General features: G+C 40.2%; 1 protein-coding gene across 1 annotated transcript in view; it reads left to right on the top strand.

Moving 5' to 3' along the window:
* pappa2 (pappalysin 2) overlaps positions 1–20,235 on the top strand; it is a gene marked incomplete at its 5' end in the record, with an annotated part of 64,251 nt that overhangs the window by 28,686 nt on the left and 15,330 nt on the right. Inside the window, 13 exons of the mRNA XM_079451963.1 lie at positions 1,634–1,762; positions 3,248–3,333; positions 4,701–4,894; positions 5,933–6,046; positions 6,542–6,677; positions 6,775–6,949; positions 7,256–7,418; positions 7,834–8,011; positions 10,634–10,847; positions 15,768–15,936; positions 16,057–16,189; positions 16,641–16,750; positions 18,271–18,342. Coding sequence (XP_079308089.1) covers positions 1,634–1,762; positions 3,248–3,333; positions 4,701–4,894; positions 5,933–6,046; positions 6,542–6,677; positions 6,775–6,949; positions 7,256–7,418; positions 7,834–8,011; positions 10,634–10,847; positions 15,768–15,936; positions 16,057–16,189; positions 16,641–16,750; positions 18,271–18,342 — 1,873 coding nt within the window. The remainder of the gene's footprint in view (positions 1–1,633; positions 1,763–3,247; positions 3,334–4,700; positions 4,895–5,932; positions 6,047–6,541; positions 6,678–6,774; positions 6,950–7,255; positions 7,419–7,833; positions 8,012–10,633; positions 10,848–15,767; positions 15,937–16,056; positions 16,190–16,640; positions 16,751–18,270; positions 18,343–20,235) is intronic.

The following is a 20,235-nucleotide window of genomic DNA, read 5'->3' as shown; positions in this document are numbered from 1 at the left end:
AAGGAACCCTGGATCATCCTCTCCCATCCCTCCAATGGTGAAGGCTTGACAGGCCCACCAGGAAAAAGGCTTTCATAACCGTCTCTGGGATCAAGCCCCGCCTCACAAGTGAGGCTCGGGCATACTCGACCAGGGTCCTATCTCCCTGAGGAGGAAAAAGGCCAGCGCCCTTCTGGATCATGGCGGAAGACGACTGCCACAAACCGCTGGTGGTCAGTCAACTCCCGCCTAGCCAGAGGAGGAGCAGCGGAGTCTGAGGCGGACGGGACGGTGGTGCTCACGGCTGCGATCGTCGGAACCGAACCTCCGGAATCACGCCCAACAGAGTCAGAGAGATAGTTGGGGCTGAAACCCTATGCTTGGGTCAGAGCCTGTGAATCTCACCGAGTCTTCGAAGCTCACCAGCTTCATCTCCGACTTCGTGAGCTCCGACCACCTTAAGCTCCACAGGGTTGTAATCTGGCTCGTTCGTTCTGTTAGGGAAATGCAGGGGAAGAAGGCAGCCGGGTTAACAAAATGTATTTAAAGACAAAACAAAGACCCACGGTGGGGATAATAACAAAACACGAACTGGAACACTAATCATGAAACAAGAATCCAAAACAAAACAATTCCCACAAGGAGGCACAAAATTTACTAAATATGAACAATGACACAACGTCTTACAAGGCAAGGCAAGGCAAGGCAAGGCAAGGCAAGGCAAGGCAAGGCAAGGCAAGGCAAGGCAAGGCAAGGCAAGGCAAGGCAAGGCAAGGCAAGGCAAGGCAAGGCAAGGCAAGGCAAGGCAAGGCAAGGCAAGGCAAGGCAAGGCAAGGCAAGGCAAGGCAAGGCAAGACAAACTCATGGCACAATGAACAAGCAAGGTACATTGCACAACGAACGAGCACAGGACAATAGGCACCAGGATCTTATATGGGGAGACTAACAAGGGGTAAATTGACACAAGGCAGGTGCAGGGAATGAACACTAATGGAAAGCTAACGAGGAAACGAGTGGGCAGGGCCCAATGACGAGACCGGAGAGACCGCATTTTATGTCATGACAGATAGTATGTTTCTCTCCACACAAAACATGTGGCTCTGTCATGATCCTGCCACTAGACCAGGAAATCAAGACATACCTTGACAGAACCATGACAATAGCCCAACGAGATTAAACTAAATATAAGATAAATATAAAAATTTTATATGAAAACAAATAAAACCAGACTGTTCAGGTTTGTTCGGTACAAACCTTTCTTATCACAAAATCCTTCTTTAGACCACAGAACAAATATCCTTCTCTAACCCCTGGAAGTAATTCATAATTAATAAGGGCGATTTGTTGAGTAAAAGGACCCGATGGAGAAAGCAGATGATGCTTAGTTTGCCAGGCATCATCTTTCAAACGCCCGGAAAACAACTGAAATTAAACAAGCCTTGGCAATCGTGGAGAGAATCCTTTTTATAGTATCAGATCATTTTAGATCGATAGCCCTGGAAACAGTACAGTGGTACTGATACCCTCAGCATTAGAAAGGTCATTTCTGTTTTTACCTTCAGCTCACCCTCAATGATTTGATCAATTGTTTCTGCTGTATGTTCAGGATCTCTGGCATGCTTTGTATGTGATGTATTTGTATGTGTGTTTATAGTGATGTGCAGAGGAATGTGCAGTATCAGTACAGGATCCAGGTGGAGTCAGACGGTTTATTCAGTGAACTTTCCCCAACTCTGGTGTACACGCATGGGGAACATTTCTGTGGTGACAGTGCACTACAGAGGTCAGTATGATCTTATGCACTAATTAGACAACTATCTCTGCATTCTGCTTATGGTGTGATGACGAAGCTAAAGTCTCAAAATTTAATTCACATCAAGTTTGATTTCAAGCATTAAAGGTGCAATGTGTTAGCTTAAAGTCTATAAAGACCTTACCTAATGAAGCGTTATGTTTTTATTATCTCGGAAAGAGCTATTTCTATCTACAATACACCGCAGGTCCCCTTACATGGAAACGGACAATTGCTCCGTAGAGTGCGTTTCATAAATGCATTATCTCCTTCTGTAAAGAAGCGAAAACATGACAACATCTTAGTCCTGTGTCAGCCACCGTAGTGATTGGAAAGGGAGGGGGCAGGGGCGGAGTGAGCTGTCGCCGTGACTTTTAATTTCATTATGATTTTAATCTTTGATGGAACATTTCTCAGTCAATATAAAATATCATGGTTTCATTTTGACAGAATGTTCTTTGCGTTATGTAGAATGTTTTCATCTAGATAACAGTAAACTACAAAGAATCACAAACTATATTATATTGAATGTTATAGCATTTAATAGTTGCTGTCAAATACAACGAAGACACACGGATCGATTTTGGCATCATGAGTGTTGCCATAGAAACAAGTATGAGATTGAGGATTTATTCTAGAATTACAGTAATTCTGACACAATTTAGTTTATTTACTATTTAGAATGTATTTTTTTGTTGAGGACATTTTGGAAGACAACGATAATTGGTCATTCTTTAAAGTCACAGTGAACCAGAAGTTGCGATCGTGTTTACGTATGTAACGTTTGACTAGATATATAAAAACAGCCGTTGCATTTTGAAATGGAACTGGGAGCATTTTTTATTTTACTGATGTTGGAAGTCGATAACCCATATATTGGCTGAAATACAGTATCTTAATATTAACATACATATTTATTCAGAAGGCTAAAAGTGTGCAACTGCTTTTATTTTAAAACAGTGACGGCAGAAAACAAAGTCACATTTACAACCAAATGCATTTACATTTACATTTATCCAAAGCGACTTAAATTGCATTATCTTATACATTTGTTTCTAAGCATGTGTAATCCCCTAGGATCGAACACAGGACCTTTCCGATGAGCTACAGGAAATGAATTACTGTAAATGTTGTTACCAAGCCTACCTGATACTAGAGAAATATTCATTCATTCTAAATCTTTTAGAAAAATCCTAAAATCATGTGGACATTATAAACGATGTTTCAGGAATAACATAGCTACAGTGTGGCACACTGCTTACATAACCTGAAAGTAAGCCACATTGTGTTAAATCGAGCATGAAGCCCAGTGCGAGTAATCCACTGAATGTTGCAGAGACCTTTTCTGTTATGCGCATTTGTCATTTTCAAGAATGTTTCATAACTAAATATTTGTTTCAGTCATATGTGTTTTGAAGCATAACTATAAATTTCCCTACAGTTGTAATTCTTGGCACTGCTCTAACTCCCCCACAGGACTGAGGAATGTGATGACGGGAATCTCTTAGACGGAGACGGCTGCTCAAAAAAGTGTCATTTTGAACCAGGCTTCAAGTGTCACAGTGAGTCACACTCACAAAACAAATACTCACACTCCCCATTGCTGAGAAATCTGGCCGTGAAACAGTAAACACCACAACAGAGGCGCTGGAACGCTTTAACACATCCACCGTCAAAACAACAAACCAGGGAAATAATCATTACCAGCTCTCAAAACAAAACTGTACAGTATTGTTATGTCTTTTCTCACAGAATGTATTCGGAAGTCATATTGAGGAGTGAAAAGACATGAAAGACTGGAGATCTATAAATGAACCTGCCTGCATTTCTAGCACCTATTGCAAATTTCTGACACATTTCCAGAAGTGTAAAAACTAAGTTTGTCAATCGTCATTTTGAAATGAAATCGTAACTTTGGGCTCATGGGTATGTTGTAATAAAATACAGACAAAGTGTAACCTTCCAAAAAACATGTGCACCAATGTTGTGTGTTTTCACGGTCTCGTTTAATGTTGTCATAGATTTAACCCATCATAGTATTAGAATCAGTATGAAAGGCATATTTTAGACTCTTCATTCAACACTACAAAAATCATCCAACTGCATGCCATGGTTACATAATACATTTGTGAGTAAAACACTCCTGGAAGTTTTGCGGGAAACGTTACAAAGAGCGAATAGTTTACCAATTTAGTCAATGTTGTTTTCGTGACTGAAAGTGCCACATTTTCTGCGAGCATGAAGCACGAAAGGCATCTAATTCAAACATAACTACAGACGTAACGGACTGATTCGCATGCAGACAAACATGCTTTCAGGAGTGGCTTTTTGTCATCTATTTACTCTAATTCCACATTAGGAGCTCTCTTATTATCCCTACAGGCATATCTGCAAAGCACAGATCAACAAAGCTTGGTTCTTAATCCTTTGGCATGGACACATGGGTTAGTTCTGCTGTTACCTAGCGGTGTTTTTCATTTGTTGTTAGAATCCATGCGAGACCCCCGGCCTTTGATAAGCGGTGCCCACCGATGAGTCATCTTCCTTTCACCTCGAAGCATTCTTAGACACGAGCTCATACGAGACTGTGATGTCATGTGCACATGCCTCTCGAACCAATTCAATTTATTGACATTCTAATTCTCTTTTTAGCCCCAGATATGCACTTCTGTCATACAGTAACTCTGCCTCTAGCACGAGAGCCGTTCATATGCCATGACATCATCTGCCTATTTCCATTCAACGGCTTGATCATTTATTTGATCGACTGTGTGAACTCTTTAATTCCCACGTAGACACCGCTAAGAGAAGCGAGCGATGTCTTATCTCATTGCCTTGCTATGAAAACGCCATTACAACTTGGCTTGGGTTACTCATTAGCTGATAGTTATGATTGGCCTCGTAATCTCTCCCTCTCTCTCCCTCTCAGGTCAGCCTAGCCTGTGCTATGTGTTTGAAGGGGATGGCACGTGCGAAGAGTTTGAGAGAGCCTCCAGCGTTCAGGACTGTGGCTTTTTCACTCCTCATGGCTTCAGTGACCAGTGGGCGTCTACTGCCTCGGGCTCTCATCAGGATCAGAGATGTCCTGCCTCAAGGGTCACCGGGGAGCCGGCGCTCACTCAGGTACAATAACAATGCTTTTCCACTGTGCCTTGCGGGCTAGCCTGGTCTTGGTCATTGACCAAACAGTGCAGCTGAATATTTCATAATTCAATTTGAATCCAGGGTTGCCAGATCTGCGTAACAAAACCAGCCTGATGGCCAAAACCAGCCTGATGGCCAAAACGAGCCCGAAACTACACTCTAAAAAAGGATGTGCTAATTAATAATAGATTTGAAGAGTTTATTTGCTCGTAGTTTTTATTATTATTTTTTATTAAAATTGTAATGGTTATTTTTTATTATTTTATTATTTTTTATTTATTTTCAAATATATACAATGTACATTAATACACATTCATGGATGTAAATGCACCCAATATGATCCCTTATTATTATATGATTTATTCTAGCACATCAAGCGAATGAAATAAACATACATGTATGTATAATAAAAAACGTTAACCTCCTCTCCCTCTCGAAACGAACTCTCTTTACTTCTGGTCACGAGGAATGGTGCAAGGACGGGGCTACAATGACTGACAGATTGCAAAATGGCGTTCAAATCTTTCTCCTTTCTCATTTCAGAAGCCGGTTCACTCCGCTACATGTCATGAGATGGAAAAAAGACAATCGCTACTTCCGTTTCATGCCGACTTTAAATGTATAAAAGTGGCATCACAAGGTTGAGTAAAAAGTAAGACAATGGGTTAGATTTACTAACAGCTTGCGGGTTAGTAAATCTGGCCTTAAATTTGCCACTTCTGTACCGCTGTCATGTAGCACACACATTTTCTTTTTGGAAAACAACGTTTTGAAGTATCAGTGTGTTTTTATAAACAATCGATCTAATTATCGCACATAATAAAAGACAATCCGCAGCAACAGTTTAAAAACAGTCCGCACACTTGGCAACCCTCCTTCAAGCCTTTTCAACAACATTTAAACTGGGGATAGTTGTCTATAAAATCTAAAGTAGCCACCGGACCATCTATTTTTTACAAAAACACAATTAGGGGATGTTCTAAATAAAAATGTACGTATATTACATTTCTTTTCCAGATGTGCAAGTCGCAGTATTTGGACATGAATGAAGTAGTGGCACATGATGCATGGACGCCTTGCACTGCTCATCTTGACAGCTACTATCATCAGGATCAGCCTGTCTGGCTAAAGGTACAAGCACATGCTAATTGAACAAACAAACAAAAGACTGTAAAGCTGCTCACAGTACTTTGGTGGTTTTATTAGGTTTGTTTATAACTATAACCTTTAAGTGAGTTTAATAATGTCAATGTCAAAAAACAGTTAACATTAGATAGAGAAGTGTTTGGAAATGTTTAGAAAAATAAATGTGCTTGTGTTATTGTGTGTTATTTCTGACTATTACGTGAGTACCAGTTCTTTGGTCATCATTGTTTTTTTGGGGGGGGTATTAATGTAATGGTCAGATGTGTTAAATGATGGACTCAAGAGTACAACACTCTTATTGGTAGATAATTGTAGGGTTTTATTTAGACATTTACTTTAACTAATGGTCGTTGCTTTATTGCAAACCTGCTCTCTGAATTTCAGCACCAGCCATTGAGAAACTCATGAGTGATTATTTGTCATATAGCGTTAGATTAGACAGTTGAGCCTATTTAATGTTGGTGTTAAAACGCTTGACAGGTTGGATTTGAGAGACCAGGTGTAGCAGCATCGGTTATCATCTACCTTGCCTATGATGGTAGTTGGCATGAAGAGAACTGCAAGAAAACAATCACCATACAACTGTGTGATACCACCGGCAAAAAACACCTGCTTGGTAACAAAGCTTTCATTTATTTAGAAAGACTTCATATCTTTGAATTATGGCTTTTGCGTCATTTTAACATGTTCTGTTTGTGTGCATGTGTCCATAGGTTCGTACGAGCTGTCGTGTCAGCGAAACCCCCTGGTGGTGAATGTGACTCATAATTTGAGTTTGCCGTTCTATCAGACCTCAGCAGTCCAGCTCAACTTCTCTTCCTCTCAAGTGGCCGTGCTGGCGGTCGCGTTGCGAACTTCTTGTCACTTCAGCGCCTTTGCCCTGACTGGGTGCGCTGAGGGTGGGGTCTCCCACAACTTACAAACACACACACACATGCATGCACATTTATACACACACTATTTTAAACAAACATTTGCAGATCTTTACATTTCTGTTTATGTTTCTCTTAGAATGGATTTGACTTCCTTTCTATATCTGAACGCTAATACATCTTTTTATGTTAAAGGCTTAAACCGCACATATTTCCATTATGCTTCTACCCAGATATGCCATATAATTTTATGATTACTTTTATACTTATGCATGTCATTACATACCATACAAACATGAACTAATGTAATTTTTTCACTCAGATGTGTACGTAGGCAGTGCAGTTCAGAGTCATGTGGTCCACTGGAGGTTGACCACGCTTCAGTTCGCTGTTCTCCAGTGCTAGACCCTAAACACTGTTCTGTTTCCTGTTATCGTGGCTACATCCCCACTGTTCTCCATGGCGAGGGCCTTCCTTTTCATCAGGTGCGTACTAACTTTGGTCAGAGACTAAGAGTTAAATTTGGGTTACTTGTAACCCCATAGTTTGTGACTACATGCTGTCCATCTTGTCATGTTGTGCAGATTCAGCAGCATATGTTAGTTAAAAAAAACTGTATGAAAAAATTAAATAAAGATTATAGATTATAGAAAAATTATAAAGAACTTGTGGAACTTGTCTGAAACAGCAACTCATACTCAAATGAAACGTCTACATTTTGAACTACATTATAGGGATAGTTCACCCAAAATTTGTGTTCTTCTGCAGAACACAAAAGAAGATATTTTAAAGAACGCTGGTAACCATAAAACATTGGCCTATATTGACTTCCATTGTACAGACACTAAAACTTTTTTTTATTTGATCATTCTCTCTCTCTGTCTGTCTTTCGTCACTCAGAAGGAAGCCGATCTGAACTGTGTGCATGGAGTGTGGGATCGTGTAGTGAGCTGTCAGCCGGTGGAGTGCGGCCCACCCCCTCCTTCTCATGTCTACTTTGCCTCCTTCTCGTGTCCCTGGGGCACCACATTCGGCAAGCAGTGCACCTTTTCGTGTAACGCTCCAGCTATCCTGCAAGGTGAGGACTGAATATGGCATTTCTGTGACAAATTGAACATTTCAATGGTCTCATAATTCGATTTCAATAGTAGTAGTTTGAGGACAAGCATGTCTCTTTTGTGAGTTTGCCAACGGGTTGCGGTTCTTTTAAGAAATACTTGAGCTTCTAAAACATGAGCTTGTTTGTCTCTCAAAAGTTTTGATAGCTCTGCAGATTTTCATGGACGACGTTCTTGAGAATATTTAACAGCAAATTTATTCATAAATGAAATTCAGTTACACAATTTCTGCATTATGGAAGAATCAAAATTTTATTACCTCCTGGAACCTGCCAACACCTTCAAGATGTCTGTCTTTTCATTGACTAACTTGAGTAAATAAAAGTTAACTTATTTTTTACAGCATATTTATTCGTGCTTTTGGATGCGCGTATATACACGTGTGAGTGTTTCAGTGTTGTTCTTGCATTCAGAAGCTACATCGGTCTGGCTGTGGTTCCAACCCCCTCTGGCGCTGGCTGTGTAAATAGGAAAGAAGGTTTGAGCTGCAGGAGAACAGCACACCGGTGGAGGTAGAAAAACAGGGAAACCGGAGAGAACAAGAGCACATTTCATCTCATACTACTGAATCCCCAGAGAACCCCTCATTTCAGACAGTGTAGAGCAGGCTGGCAACTGGCCCTTCAACCCCTGGAGAGCAGAAGACCTGAGGCAAGGTGGCTCAGGGCTCGAGTGGACACTCCTCACGCTCTGACTGTTTGTCTTACATCCAGGGCTTTGATGGATGCGTCCAAAGTTTAACTTTGGCAGGGAGCGGTGCAGTCTGTGGTCGGAGGTTTTTTTTGCTAGGTCCAGGACATTGCATCACAGAATTACGATGCATATGGGTCTTGATGGTTAAGTTCTTACACTGTGGTGTATCATGCTGGAGTCTGCGTAAGGTTTAAAAGAGGAATTTTAAAGATTGCACATTGATTGGAATAGACTAAGACAAGCAGTTATTTATATAGTTTGTAAGATCATTTGTAATTTAAAACTAGAAGTGGACTGATATGAGCTTTTTAATGACTGTCGAAACTGATATTAAAAAAGCTCTGTGGCCGATTAGAGACCGATATAACAAAAATGCAATAACAGTAAATACTGTCAGGAACGTGGAGGGAAGAACCCAAGCGCAGGCAGCTGTACATGAATGAACTTAACTTTATTTATATAAACAAAACAAAAGCCCACGAAAGGGGAGCAAAACAAGACGATTACAAAATATATTACAAAAACAAAAGACTTCCTACGAGGGGGCAAAAAACAGGATAACTAAAACTACACAAGACATTGACAAGACTAAGACGAAGGCTAACAGACATCAAGACTTGAGGCAGGATCATGACAAAATACGACATAAAGAAAATCGGTGAAACTAATAGACAATTATTGTGTAGGCTAGTTAGTAGCGCACGCTAAGCATTAAAACAGACTGGATACCATTAAAAGGTCACACATGACATTGTTATCTCAGGCAGGTAAATGTTGCTAAATATGAATAATGCATATAAGAATTTAAATGTATTATTAGTACTTACCACCATCTCATCCACCTCACATGCCCCATAATGATGTGTTAGTTTTCTACGTTTCTATGGGACAAATGGTGGCTTTACAAAGGCTAGCATGCTACATAGCGGCCAAACAGTAATAATAGACTCTATGCACTTTTGCTTCCGAGGTGGCGATCGAGAGGCTAGAGAAAAGTTACAGATTGTGAAATAAAGTACTTTAAAGACGGAAATCTGGAGATTTTGGCATCTAGCGGTGAGGTTGTGAATTGCAACCAACAGCTCACCCCATCGCTCACTCCTCTCTTTCGAAGCACTATGGTGACTCTCAAAGGACAAATATGACGATTCTTTGATTCGTTGCTGTAGGAGCGTATTTATGAAACACGATCTGTAGAGCAGTTTGTCCGTTTAGGGCTACTGTAGAAACAACATGGTGAGCTCCATGTAAGGGGACCCACGGTGTATGTAGATAGAAATAGCTCATTCTAAGGTTATTATGAAAGGTCTTTAAACACCTCTGAAGACATTGATATTTTATTGCCTTTCTGTCAAAAGAACCTCCTAAATATCACACACATGAAAAACATGTGGTCTTGCGCTGAAATAGCAAATGAAAAACTTTGGCAAAACAAAAATTATATTTTATTGACCAATAAAAGTGTGTTAGATCTTTAACAAAGTCTAACATGTGTTACTATAGGAGTACAAACTGAGATTCCTACGCCACTGCATCAGACACCAATCCTCCCTGAAAAAGCACATTGCACTATAAATTGCTTAACTTTGTCTAGTTACATGTGAGCAATGCTGGTTTAAATATTTAAAAATATTAGCAAAACCGTAACTAAATTGTCAACTTTTTAAGTACAACCTAAAGGATTAAGTCATTGTCTTGTCTGTGATGGAGCCAGAAATAGACGTCTCTTAGCAACTCAGCCAAGGTTGGAATGGGATACCGAGTTAGATCTGTAGCTGAATCTGACAGAGCATCCATGTTACCTCTCAGTATGAGTATTGCAAGATAGAGAACAAGTGACCAATAATGAAGGTTTCTTGAACGCAGTTGTCTTGTGATCTGTGTTTCAGGAGAAAGTGACACATTGGTCTGTCTTGAGGATGGTCTGTGGTCACATCCAGAGGCCTACTGCAAAATCGAGTGTCCAGCTCCACCTCTCATACCCAACACCAAGCTGCTAGTTCCACAGTGCGTCAGAGGCGGACACGACATGGGCACTTTATGCCGCTACAAATGCAACCCAGGATATTATGTCACCGGCACGCTCAGCAAAAGATCGAGAAAGTGAGTGTTTATCTATAGAGTTGAAAGCATCTGCACATAGGTTGCTGTGTTGGCAGATTTTGACCAAGCAACATATCGCTGTCTCCATCATGTTGTTCACATGGTTCTAATAAGTTTAAAATCCCGCTCCAGGTGTTTCCAAATATCTTTCAGCAATTGAGTTAGCAGTACACTTGATGAATGGTGTGATGTTGTTTTGGTCTTCTGTCCATTTACAAACGATACCATAATGCTTAGCATGATTTTAGCACATCTGAGGGGACGACATTCACACCTGCCATGTCTTAATGAGTTATTTAAAGGCCTGGTAAAATACGTGAATGTCTTTTAACTGCTTTTAATTGGGTATTAATACCAGAAGCGATAGCCAGCGTGTCTCATAAAGGCATTTAAATGATCCTGTTTATTAATACCATTTGTATGTTTGTTCGGGAAGCCATTTCATTATGGAGGTTGGGCAAATGGTTTATGGCTGTATATGCTATTATCAAGGTCATTTGAGCTCGTGCTTCTGTATGATCTTTCTCAATGAAAACTGTTTCCTAATTTATTTCATCCAGATTTATTGGCTATTTAGCTGTACCAGATGTTTTGTCACATGGCTTTAGCGCGACTGCATACCTTGTGACGAGACATGTGGTGATGGATATATGTGCCCAATGGAGCTTCGGCATTTTAGAACCTATATACAGCATGTATATAAAGTGAGGGATATTTTAATTTTTTTATCCTTTTTTATTACTTCATATGACAAAAGCAAAGCATATTTGTGATGGAATTAGAGTAAATTATAAGTGAACTTTTTCAATAACAAAGTGTAACAAATGCTGCTTGGCCCCGACCTTTTATAGTTCTTTTATAGGAACAGTCTTCCCTGCACTGTCCGGGAGGCAGACACCCTCTGTCAGTTAAAGTCTAGACTAAAGACGCATCTTTTAAATCTTGCATACACTACACTATCATAACATATATATATATATTCTGAAGGTTTAGGCTGCACTAGTTTGATCAACCGGAACCAGGAACACTTCCAATAACAACTGATGCATTTTTTGCATCAAAGAGTGGAGAACAGTACTCTACTCTCAGGCAGTCTTGTCTCATTGTTCCAAGGTTACTAGAGCGGGCAGGACGCAGTTCAAGGTTACCAGAGCGGGCAGGACGCAGTCCATGCCCAGACCTGACAAATCCTGTGATGATAGAGCTGGACAAAGGATGTGGCGACTCTAAAAAAATGATTAATGATAATCTTAAATCTATTTTTTTTTATTTGGCCTGGTTGTGCAAGCACTGTCAAGCTTGTGCAGAGGCTGCACCTTTTGCCAGAGGGGAACTGGAATCCCCTGGTTAGGCCTGGTTTCCCTCTGAGGTTTTATTTCTCCTCCAATGGAGTTTTGGGTTCATCGCCACCATTTGCATACTGTTTTGCACTGTTTGCCTGGCCGGGGGGGCTGCTATAATTTTATAGTTTTATTTAATTAACACTGCATATAGGAATTTATAGTCTGTCTGATATTTGACCTGTGTTTTGACTTCCATAACCTTTTATGTTTTGGTTATAGTCAATGTTTTCTTGTACAGCTGCTTTGTAACAATGAAAATTGTAAAAAGCGCTATATAAATAAAGCTGACTTGACTTATTATTAGTGGTAATTAAGCAAGCAAGCAAACTTTATTTATAAAGCATTTTACAACCACCTAAGTGCCGTACAGAAAAATAAATTAATAAAAACTTATACAAAAATTGGGATATAAATACATCACATACACAAAAACAATCAAAATATCAACATCAGCTTTAAAAAGCCAGGGAGAAAAGATGGGTTTTCAAAAAAGATTTGAATGAAGAAAGCGAAGAAGCCTGTCTAATAGACAGGTGTAAATCGTCCCTCTCAGCTTATGTTTTGTTTTAGGAACACTAAGTAAAAGCTTATCAGCTGACCTGAGAGAACAGGTGGGCATATAGGGTGTAGCAGCTCAGAAATGTAGAGTGGGGTAAGACCATTTAGTGCTTTAAAAACATTAAATCATTTTAAAATGTATCCTTAAGTGTACAGAAAATTAAGAGCCATCCAAGCCTTTACATTAAGTCAAAAAGTGATCTAACAGTGTTTAAAGGGAACATAAATCTGACTATTGTCTGTGTAACAGTGAAAAGACAAGCCTTGCTTCTTAATTATTAATCCAAGCGGAAGCAAATAAAGAGAGAAGATAAGAGGACCCCAACACTGAGCCTTGCTGCCACCCACAAGAGAGAGGAGCAGAGGAAGACACAGAGTCACCACAGCAAAATTTCTGATCTGTCAAATAGGACCTAAACCATTCGAGCCCTATGCCCTTAATCCTCACCCACTACTCCAAACGAGAAATCAGGATTTCATGGTCCACTGAATCAATCACAGTAGTTAAATCAAGAAGCACAAGGACAACACAGTCACCAGAGTCAGTAGGTAAAAATATATAATAAAAAACTTTTATAAGAGCCAATTCAGTGCTGTGTAGAATTTTAAATCCAGACTAGAAAACTTCAAGAAGATTGTGATTTTCAAAAAGTCCATTAATTGACTACAGACTATATTTAGGAGTATTTTTTAAATAAAAAGAATAATACGTGTGTAACAAGGTTCAATAAAAGGAAGGAAGGAGACGGGAGCCGGCAAATGTAAAACAGACTTAATATAACAAATAAACATCAAACCGAAAGTAAAATGCCGGCAGCTGTCTCCTCTGTGAGAGATGCGAGACCGGTGCATGCCCAGCACATTCCCTCAAGGCTCTCATCCTGCCCTGCTCACCACATACTCCCATCACCCCTCGCAGTGCTTGGGGGTAAGAACAGCCGAGAGGAGAGAAAAGGAGATGGAAGCACATGCAGCGACACAAAAAATCCTGGTCCGGTTCCCAGACACACTGTTGCTCGGTCCTCAGAGAGCCGAGAAGCCCTTCTTCGTGGTGCCATGCGATGCCCCTTCATGGTGGACGGCAGCAGGCTCGGGCCCATGGCGAACGATGGCGACTCCTCTGCAGCCTCTCGGACGCCAGCCACCCCAACTCTCTCTATCCTATCCGAAAACTCGCTTCGGGCAGCCACTCGCGGACTTCCCTTGTTCACGCTGCCTGAACTCCTCAGCACCGCCATCCCCCTCAGCAGCTAGGGCTCTCCGACAGCAAGTTTCTCCGACAGCAAGGACTTTTAATATAACAACTGTAACAAGGTACAATAAAAGGAAGGAAGGAGGCAGGAACTGGCAAACGAAAAACAGAACTTATAATTAAAACAACAAACAAAAGTAAAATGCTCCCTCACGGTCGACTGCACACTAAAACACAACATAATTTCCAGGCCTGGTCCTCTCTCGCCCTTCCCTGTTGTCGCTCCTAACATATGCTTCCTTAGCTCCTCGGTGAAAGATCCGAGATGAGTGCACGCACAGCTGACGCTCGTTTTCACTGGCCACGCGCAGTTCCCTCACGGCTATCATCCCGCCCTGCTTGCCACAACGTGGTATAGGTATTTATTTTCATGTAGCTTTAATATTTTAGTGTATATTAAGGCTCCCCTTTCCGCTGGTTCCAATCCTACCTCTCCGGCAGATCATTCAAGGTGTCTTGGAGGGGCTCACTATCCACTGCTCACCATATGATCACTGGGGTCCCACAGGGATTGGTGCTTGGACCGCTGATTTTTTCCATCTACATGAAATCCTTAGGACCCATCATACGGGCACACGGCTTCTCGTATCACTGTTATGCTGATGAGACCCAGATCTACATCTCGTTTCACCCAGACGATACTACTGTAGCAGCTCGCGTAACAGCCTTCCTAGATAACATCTCAGCTTGGATGAAAGAGCATCACCTGCAGCTGAACCCGGCCAAGACAGAACTACTTGTGTTTCCGGCACACCCCATTTCAACACGATCTCACCATCCAGCTTGGCAATTCCACTATCACTCACACCGAATCAGCCAGGAACCTCGGAGTAATATTTGATGAACAGCTGTCCTTCAATGATCACATTGCAAAGACATACGCAGTCATGCTGATATGCCTTATTTTACATTCGCATGGTTAGACCCTACCTCACTGAGCATGCAGCATATCTCCTTGTCCAGGCCCTGGTAATCTCAAGGTTGGACTACTGCAATGCTTTCCTTGCTAGTCTTCCTGCAAAGGCTATCAAACCACTTCAGCTGGTTCAAAACGCAGCAGCACGCCTCATCTTCCAACAGCCCAAAAGGGCTCATGTGACACCCCTTTTCATCCCTCTCCTCTGGCTACCGGTTGAAGCCCGGATCAGATTCAAGTCACTGATGTTTGCATACAGGACTATCACTGGATCGGTGCCGGCATACTTCATGCCCTACTACACTCCCACACCCCATCAAGAACCCTGCGTTCAGGAAACAAGCGGCTCCTTGTAATGCCATCTCATAAGGGCACTACATTTCTTTCCCGCTCATTCTCCTTTACAACTCCTTCCTGGTGGAACATTCTTCCCAAATAAACAAACAGTGTTAAAATGTTCAAATATTTTAACAACGATTTTCTATAAATGTCTGTAGCACAGCAAAGGTGGGATGAAGCTGATGTATGACTACATCTGTAACTTGCTCTCTTGAGGACAGTATGAGTCATAAAAGACAAACACGATGAAATGTACACGTCTGTAGTTTTGAACGACTCATTTTTAGTAACTTTTCTGTTTATCTGTTGTTTTGAGCTCAGTGTTATGCCAGCACCTTGTCATTTCTACGTACGAGAAATAATACCTTAATGTATAAATGTGTGAAAGTTTTGTGAGTACTGTAGATGGTAAAAAAATGCATGTGATTTTCGTAGTCAGCATGTTAAACTTCATAAAGAAACAGTAAGAATTAAAGCAAAATTTAATAATCTGTTTAATAATCTCTTTTCAGGAAGTTTCTGAGGCTGGAGTGTTTGGATGGAGGGACGTGGCAGGAGGGCAGCTGTTCACCTGTCACATGCCCACCTCTGCCTCCAGTGTTTGAGGGCATGTACACCTGCACTAATAACTTTGACTTCAATAGCATTTGCACCCTGCAATGTCCCGACCCAACAGAAAAGGTAGCTTTTATTTTAGTAGTTTTTACTACTTTGTGTAGAGCATCTCTGTCTGTGTTATAGACATAATACATTTACTAAACTCCTAAATCATTAAGCTCTCATATATGGTTGTCCCTAAAGTCCAGCATTCGTTGCACCAAAGATGGCAGATGGACTGAGGACTTCACTATGTGTAAAAAGATAGAGGGTTCGTGCCAGCCTCCTCACGACCTTAACAGAGTGGAATACATCTGCGATGAGGGCTTTGGCGTGGGTAAGGTTTTAACACACAAGTATTGTGTATCCCATCAAAGGTGTCATTTATATTAACTATTTATTGCTTTTCTATATTCCCATTTAAAAGTGTGGCTTAGCTGTACTTGATCCCTTAGTGTTCCTTATTTTGAATGGTATGTGAACCACGGGCTGCACTCTGGAACGCTAAGGGTTTTTTAAATAATGCGTATTTACAACGTGTCTCAATGTTTTATCCCACCTTTGCATTGTATTTTGAAATGTATTGGTTTTATTTTGGTAAAACCAAGTCTAGACATACCTGGACCCACAAAACCACAGTCACAGTTGAATCAAATTATTTTGGGTGCCAACCTGCCAAGGTGCACTATGGATGACCAGTCCTGAGCTGGCCTATTCATGTGTTCACATGAATAAATTCAACAGATGCAAATGAGGTGTAAAGCAAAGCTTGCTTTGTGTCATGGCAGGTGGGCTCTGCTACCCAACATGCATTGTGGCCTTGAGTGACCCTGTGGTGTTAGCCAACGGTTCTACCGCTGATACTGTAGCGCACTGGATGCTTCCCAGCAAGGTTCAGGTGAGGTGCTTTGAGGACTTGTTAGTTGATATCACTGACTGTTTTTCTACTATAGTAACCAAACTCCAGATCAATCCATATGTACTTAATAAACCTGAACTTCCATTTATTAAAGTTATCCTAATAATATGAGATCTGTTAAAGAATAAGTACAAGATTTTTAAGCTTTAGAAAAAGCTTTTAAGATTTTCTCATATGTCCACACATGTTATTCATTAGTTAAGCACAAAGCATGCACGCAACATCCGAGAAAGTAGAAAACTGTTATGACGATGCACTGATCTGTCCCTTTGACTCTATTTGAACTCCAAGCATAATGTTGCAAACATTCATGTAGACTTTTAAAAAAGTCACCCAGATAGCTGTGACATTTTAAAGTGATAGTTCACCCAAAAATGAAAATTCTGTCATCATTTACTCGCCCTGTTGTCATTTTAAACCTGTATGACTTTCTTACTTACACAGAACACAAAAGAAGATATTTTGAAAAATGTTGTTAACGTGACCCTATTCACTTTCATTGGTTTTGTGTCCATACAATTGAAGTGAATGGGAGCCGGTGCTTTTCGGTTACCAACTTTCTTCGAAATATCTTCTATTGTGTTCTGCGAAAGAAAGAAAGTCATACAGGTTTAAAATGAATACTTAGACTGAAATGCATTTGCCCCTGTGGTCCCGTTTCATTCATGCATGGTGACGTGAGGATTGTTTGACAGCTAACCAATGAAAACCCCCCACTTTCCGATCATTGTTTGTTGCTTCAAGAGGGAATTTTTTGGATGAATTTCATGTAACTGAAATCGCATTATTGGCAGGTCAGAATGACAAGTTGCATTAAGGTACCTCGATTCTTTCTCCAAAATCTGGCCGCAAATCATCACGTCAGCTCGTGAGAGTAATAATCAGGCTGACTTGTTTTTACACGAGACAATTAAAATGCCACACATCAAGCCAGAGGCCTCTAAAGGTGTCTGTCTCCCACTGTTTATATCGATACATCAGCACCTCTAAGTACACTTAGCCTTCCAGGAACGGCTTCCAGAAGTATTGCGGATTGGGTAAGAATGATGGATGAAAGGTCACCGTAGGAGGGAGATAAAACGGAGATAAGCAACTTTCTTTCCAGGAATTTTGCTTGAGAAACGGGTCAGATTTCCAGTTCTGAGAATGAACAGTCATTTTAAGTCAAATCAATGAATCGTATGTTCGGATTGGAGGTACAGGGAAAGGGAAACTCTTTTCAAACGTCTTATTAATCGGATCTTAATTTGCGATATTATTCTTTGGCGCCATGATTATGTCTGAGCTTTGTCTTTTGAAACAGATTTAGACATGATCAGATATCTCGTCTCTTTTGCGCCAAAGGAATCTAAATATAAAGTCCCATTGCGGATTTGTTCTTTAGATAGATATTACAGGAACCCAATGTAGTATTTTATTCAATAACATCATAATGGCAGTGTAGTAAGTTAACTCATCCTTTCTTTTTTCTTACCGTCCGATTCTTCTCCCTCTGTCAGAACATCATCTGTACTGGCATGTTGAAGTGGCATCCAAATCCAGAACATATCCACTGCATTCAATCCTGTGAGGTGAGTAAAGTTGAACACACAAGCATAGGTTATGATAAATAATTTCACAACTTTTTCTCTATACGTCACCATGTATATGCTGATCAGCCCAGTCAAGGCTGTTTTATTTTATAATGACAAAAAAAAGTTATTCAGAAAAAATCTTGCTTTACGATCAAATTTGACATCATGGTCGGTTTCACCCAAAAAGCTGTCATACTGTAACGTCTAATGGCATTTTCATACCTGTAGACCACTAGACTTACAGTGTCACATTTTATTGGTTTGGTTTGCATTCACATGACAAAATTTCTACCAAATCATTTCATTCAAGTCACATGTACCCTGTGCTCTCATTGGTCACAGTTCTGTTTTGATATTCTACTCGTAGCGTTGTAAGGTTCTGTGGACTCATTGCGGCTTTCATTTAATAATATGAAATGCACCACTGAGCGTATTTACATGCACAAAATAAATGGATATCTATCAAAAATCAGCTTATATAAGAAAAAAGTGTCATTAACCGGCTTTGCAGAAAACTGCATTTACATGGAAGTTTGAGACTTGCCAGGTTTTTTTCCGTGCAGTGACGTCACCATCGATAGTCTTTGGGAAAATGGTCAGAAGCTGTATTTTACTTATGTCCGCAGAACCTCCATATGCAACAACACTTTTCCATTTGGTCGTTTCTACATGAACTGCATTATTCGAGAGTGTACTTTTATGTGTTATCTTACTGTTACTTCCATTTGGCCCTTTATGAGCTTTCCCCGATAAAAAGAAAACCATTTACGCGTTTACATGACCTTACTTGTTATCATCTTATTAAAAATTATCTGAGTACTTCTGTGCTTGTAAAAGCACTCACTGTTTCCCATACTGAGTAATGCTAAACACTTTGTAAACTGCTGTATTTTTTTATGCGGACAGTTGTTTTAAATATCTGTCCATAAACGAATGTATGAATTATGATGTTCGTGAGGCCTGGAGCCCAAGACGCATCACAAATGAGTTAATCTTATAATTATATGCACACAGTGGTAAACAGATTGATGAATTCCTGCGCAATTGCAGAACAGTTGGCACAATTTATAACTGTACAATAATCCCTTGAATCCGGGTAAATAAAGCAAAAGCTAAAACAGTCAGGTAAAATGACACGGTTTTAATTTTTTTCTTGTAAATGTGTTTTACAAGTCTCTTACTGTAATTTGACATTTTTTACCGTATTTCAAAAATACACTGAAAAAATCCTGTAAAAAACGTTACCGTAGTAAAACCGTTATTTTACTTGCTCCCCAGCTGCAGGAAAACTACAGTTTACCTAGTTAAACTATTCTCTCACTATTGTATCCACAATTAAACCATATTATTCAGTAATAATACATTTCCTAATATTCAGTAAAGTCTTCAGAATCAGGCTGTTCATGCTCTAAATATTGATGTGTAAATATATTTTATTGAAAGACTGCATACACCGCCCAAAAGTAAAAAAATTACGGACACCAAAAATCGCAGCGTGTACACTTGGGCTTAATCATTCTGTCTTTGTTCTGTTACCAATGATGGATCTCGAGAGCTGTTAGCAAAAACAAACAACTGCTTTTTACGCAATTAACGTCACTACCCCGCATATATAGCCTGGTTGTTGGTACGTTGTTTTGGAAAGTGAACCGCTCCAACGTTCACTTGTAAGCGGGCCAAAAACACCTTTTTCAGGTAAACTCTTTTCGTTTGGGGATTGATTTAGTTTGACCAAGCTAATGGAAAACACGCCGGAACAAAGACTATAAATATTATACAATTATTTTTCGGTCAACAGCGTACAACATTAAATCATGTAAACAATAAAATATTCCTGTAATACTTTCAGTTGAGTATATTTAAGTGCAGTGGATCAACAGCGAAGTTCAC

Source organism: Barbatula barbatula (genome assembly GCF_947034865.1).
Source record: "Barbatula barbatula genome assembly, chromosome: 3".
NCBI lineage: Eukaryota > Metazoa > Chordata > Actinopteri > Cypriniformes > Nemacheilidae > Barbatula > Barbatula barbatula.
This window is presented reverse-complemented; position numbering and strand designations above follow the sequence as displayed.